Below are 3,115 nucleotides of genomic sequence, written 5' to 3' on the forward strand. Positions count from 1 at the left end.
GGCTCTCGGCAGCGGCCCGTGCAGAAGAAGAAGACGGTGTCCTTCAGCACCATGCCCAATGACCGGAAGATCAACAGCACGGCCGCCTGCATCTCCTTCATGCTGGAAGGCTGCGAGCTGAAGAAGGTACGCTCCAACTCCCGCATGTACAGCCGCTTCTTCGTGCTGGACTCGGACATGCGCTCTGTGCGCTGGGAGCCTTCCAAGAAGGACTCRGAGAAGGCCAAGATTGAGATCAAGTCAGTCAAAGAGGTGCGTGTGGGTAAGAAGACCCCCATCCTACGCAGCAATGGCCTCTCTGACCAGTTCCCAGACGAATGTGCCTTCTCTATCATCTATGGAGAGAACTACGAGTCCCTGGACTTGGTGGCTAGCTCGGCTGACGTGGTGAGTGCGTGGGTGATGGGGCTCCGATACCTGGTGTCCTACGGGAAGCACACACCCGAGGCACCTGGGACYGGCCACCCCAGCCTTCGGACCTCTTGGATCTCCTCCGTCTTCGACCTCGCCGATCTGGAGAAGTCTGGCTGCATCCCTGTGTCCCGGGCTGTGCAGCTCATCAAAGCCCTGAACCCAGGCATGAAGGCTTCTACCATCGAGCTGAAGTTCAAGGAGCTGCAGAAAGCCAGTGAYCGTATGGGCACAGATGTTGCCTGTGACCTCTTTGTGGAGGCCTACTGTGAGCTCTGCACCCGGCCAGAGATCTTCTTCCTGCTGGTGCAGTTCTCYAGCAACAAGGAGTACCTGGGCCTGAAGGATCTGCTGATGTTCCTGGAGGTGGAGCAGGGCATGGAGGGAGTGACAGAGGAGAAGTGCTTGGAGATCGTCAGCAAGTACGAGCCCTCCAAGGAGGGCCGGGAGAAGGGCTACTTGGCCATCGACGGCTTCACGCGCTACCTGCTCTCCTCCGACTGCTCCATCTTCGACCCGCAGCACCGCAAGGTATGTCAGGACATGGCGCAGCCCCTCTCCCACTACTACATCAGCTCTGCCCACAGCGCCTGCCTCCTGGAGGACAACTTCTGGGGCAGCTCGGACATCAGCGGCTACATCAGCGCCCTGGGCCTGGGCTGCCGCAGCATCGAACTGGTGCTGTGGGAYGGCCCCGACGGCGAGCCCGTGGTCTACACCAGCCCCTCGGCCGCCTCCTGCGTGCCCTTCCGCACCGTGGTGGGGCTGATCGACCAGCACGCCTTCGCCGCCTCCGCCTACCCGCTCATCCTCTGCCTCGTGGTGCGCTGCTCGGCCGCCCAGCAGCGCCTCGCYGCCCAGTGCCTGCGCAAGACGCTGGGCGACAAGCTCTACCTGGAGCCCCCCAACCCCGCCGAGTCCTATCTGCCCTCCCCGGAGCAGCTCAAGGGCCGCATCCTCATCAAGGGCAAGAAGCTGCCGTCCGGCTGTGAGGACAGCGAGGGCGAGGTGTCGGATGAGGAGGAAGGCTGGGAGCTGGCACGGCGCCTGGGCCAGGAGGACCGGGAGGTGCCGGAGGGAGGTGCCCCGCGCCGGGTGCTCCTCAGCCGGGAGCTCTCGGAGCTGGTGAGCCTCTGCCAGGCCGTCCCCTTCCAGGACTTTGAGAGCTCGCGGCGGGGGCAGCGCTACTGGGAGATGTGCTCCTTCAGCGAGGTGGAGGCCGGGCGCTTTGCCAACGAGTGCCCCGCGGAGCTGGTGAGCTACAACAAGCGGTTCCTCTCCCGTGTCTACCCCAGCCCCATGCGCATCGACGCCAGCAACATGAACCCTCAGGACTTCTGGAAGTGCGGCTGCCAGATGGTGGCCATGAACTACCAGACACCGGGGCTCATGATGGACCTGAACGCGGGCTGGTTCCGGCAGAACGGGGCTTGCGGCTAYGTCCTCCGCCCTGCCATCATGCGGGAAGAGGTGTCCTACTTCAGTGCCAACGCCAAGGACTCCTTGCCGGGGGTGCCTGCCCAGCTCCTGCACCTCAAGGTCATCAGCGGGCAGAACCTGCCCAAGCCCAAGGGCTCGGGGGCCAAGGGGGAGGTGGTGGAGCCGTACGTGTGCGCTGAGATCCACGGCATCCCAGCTGACTGCGCTGAGCACCGCACCAAGACGGCCCTGCAGAGCGGGGACAACCCGGTCTTCGACGAGAGCCTGGAGTTCCAGATCAACCTGCCGGAGCTGGCCGTGCTGCGCTTCGTGGTGCTGGACGACGACTACATCGGCGACGAGTTCATTGCCCAGTACACCATCCCCTTTGAGTGCCTGCAGCCTGGCTACCGCCACGTCCCGCTCCAGTCCCTGGCCGGGGAGCCCCTGCCCCACGCCACCCTCTTCGTGCACGTGGCCATCACCGACCGCCGCGGTGGGGACAAGGGGCACCGCCGGGGGCTCTCGGGGCGCTGCGGCCGCCGCGTGCGGGAGTACACCTCCACCAAGGCCACTGGCATTAAGGCCATCGACGAGGTCTTCCGGACGGCCACCCAGCCGCTGCGGGAGGCCACCGACCTGCGGGAGAACGTGCAGGTACCAGCCCATGCAGTGGTGGCACCCGCGGGAGCCGGGATGCGGGTTCATTTGGGGCAGGATGGGGCTGGGCGGCGAGGAATGGGGAGCACCTGGGTGTCCCCCCCGATCCCGGCTGCAGAGAGGGCATGTGGACAAGGGGCCTCCCTGGGGCAGAGAGCTGGTGGAAACGGGCCCCTCCCCGCAGGCCGGGCAGGGGCGAGGGGTTGGCAGCCCCCTGCCCGGCCCCGACGCCCGCCTCTGCCCGCAGAACGCGCTGGTCTCCTTCAAGGAGCTGTGCGGCCTGACGCCCGCCGCCAACATGAAGCAGTGCATCATCACGGTGGCGGCGTGGCTGCTGCACAGCGACAGCGCGCCCAGCGTCACCCTCAACCTGGCCGAGCGGTACCCCGCCATGGAGGCCCAGGGCCCCATCCCCGACCTGCTGCGCAAGGTCCTCACCGCCTACGAGACGGTAAGAGCCGCGGCAGGCGGGTTTGCCGGGGGGGGGGGGCCACAGCAGCCGCGTCTTGGCACGGGCTGCCCCAGCTCCGTCCCGGCCCGGGGTGTTCGCTGCGCCGGCGCCGGTCCGGGGGGCATCCTGCAGTCCCGCCTGGTGGGAGAAATCCCATTAATAGCCGAAGCCGGA

At 66.2% G+C, this 3,115-nt stretch overlaps 1 protein-coding gene across 1 annotated transcript in view; it reads left to right on the top strand.

Moving 5' to 3' along the window:
* LOC146592779 (inactive phospholipase C-like protein 2) overlaps positions 1-3,115 on the top strand; it is a 5,470-nt gene continuing 2,355 nt past the window's right edge. The window contains exons 1-2 of the mRNA XM_085310383.1: positions 1-2,487; positions 2,738-2,988. Coding sequence (XP_085166509.1) covers positions 52-2,487; positions 2,738-2,988 — 2,687 coding nt within the window. The 5' untranslated portion in view covers positions 1-51. The remainder of the gene's footprint in view (positions 2,488-2,737; positions 2,989-3,115) is intronic.

The sequence above is a fragment of the Rhea americana genome, unplaced genomic scaffold (genome assembly GCF_003343005.1).
Source record: "Rhea americana isolate MKP2758 unplaced genomic scaffold, rheAme1 scaffold_319, whole genome shotgun sequence".
Taxonomy (NCBI): Eukaryota; Metazoa; Chordata; class Aves; order Rheiformes; family Rheidae; genus Rhea; species Rhea americana.